Source organism: Jaculus jaculus, chromosome 9 (assembly GCF_020740685.1).
Source record: "Jaculus jaculus isolate mJacJac1 chromosome 9, mJacJac1.mat.Y.cur, whole genome shotgun sequence".
NCBI classification, from domain to species: Eukaryota; Metazoa; Chordata; class Mammalia; order Rodentia; family Dipodidae; genus Jaculus; species Jaculus jaculus.
Window position 1 is genome coordinate 47,827,286 of NC_059110.1, and position 1,242 is coordinate 47,828,527.

A 1,242-nucleotide genomic window follows, 5' to 3' on the forward strand; every position below is an offset into this window, starting at 1 on the left:
ATAATTTGAGACAGCTACTTGATCTTTGACAAAGGTTCCAATAATGTAGACTAGAGAAAGGACAGCATCTTCATTAAACAGTGTTGGACAAAGTGAATGACCATATGCAGAAAAGCAAAACTCTCCATACCAGAAATGAAATCCAAATGGATTAAAGATCTCAATATAAGACCCAAAACAGACCGGAAGCCCGTTCCCGGGTGCCTGTGCCACGTCCGCCGCAGCGGCGACCGGGCGCGATGGCAGACTGGAATCGCGCTCAGAGCCCTGGTGCAGTGGAGGAGATTCTAGACCGAGAGAACAAGCGGATGGCCGACAGCCTGGCCTCCAAGGTTAAGAGGCTTAAATCGCTGGCCCTGGACATCGACAGGGACACAGAAGACCAGAACCGGTACCTGGATGGCATGGACTCGGATTTCATGAGTGTGACTGGCCTGCTCACCGGGAGCGTGAAACGCTTTTCTACCATGGCAAGGTCTGGGCGAGACAACCGGAAGCTTCTGTGTGGTATGGCTGTAGGCCTGATTGTGCTCTTCTCCATCCTCTCCTACCTCTTGTCAAGAGCAAGGACGTGAGCCAGTGGAAGCCAAGAGCAGCCAGACTCTTCCCCACCTGGTATCCTGGGCTAAGGACTTACCTACAAAATACTCCTTTGAAAAACTGCCACCATGGGTCAGGCATCTTCTTCCTGTATCAGGAGGGCTGTAGTTGCCTCTAATCCAATAACATGTTGGCTTGTCCCATGCATGGAAAGGGACACTAGACCACAGCCCCCGCTCCACTCCCTGGTGCTAGAGACACTGGCAGAGCCACGGCCACATGGTGTCAGAATGAGCCAACTCTGAGCAGAGCATCGGGGAGTACGACATGCGTACACTGTGGCCAATGGCTCCTTTCCAGCCCTCATTCACCAGTATCTTAAGGCCCTTCTCTCTTATGTCTGGGTGAGAACATGTCTATTCTATGAAGAGCTGGGAGCTAACATTGGAAGGGGCTATGACTGTGAACTCCATGTGAGCCTTCTCCTCCAACTGAGGGTCCACGGACTAGATGTGGCAGTAACTCTGGCGTGAGGCTGTGGGTCTCACGTAGATCTGTGCAGCCCAAGAGCCTTCATTGCAGAGCCTGCACCCTCCACTCTGGATGAAGCAGGCTTCAGGGAACAGCAAGGCTATGGATGAAGGAGTGGACTGCAGCCCAGGCTGGAGTCACTGGGCCAGGATCCTTCTGGATTACAAGACC

General features: G+C 52.8%; 1 protein-coding gene across 1 annotated transcript; it reads left to right on the plus strand.

Moving 5' to 3' along the window:
- Positions 1 to 239: 239 nt before the first annotated feature.
- LOC101615888 (BET1-like protein) lies at positions 240 to 757 on the plus strand. The gene has a single exon (XM_045159368.1). It carries the CDS (start codon positions 240 to 242, stop codon positions 573 to 575), a length of 336 nt encoding a protein of 111 aa, XP_045015303.1. The 3' UTR covers positions 576 to 757.
- Positions 758 to 1,242: the final 485 nt, after the last annotated feature.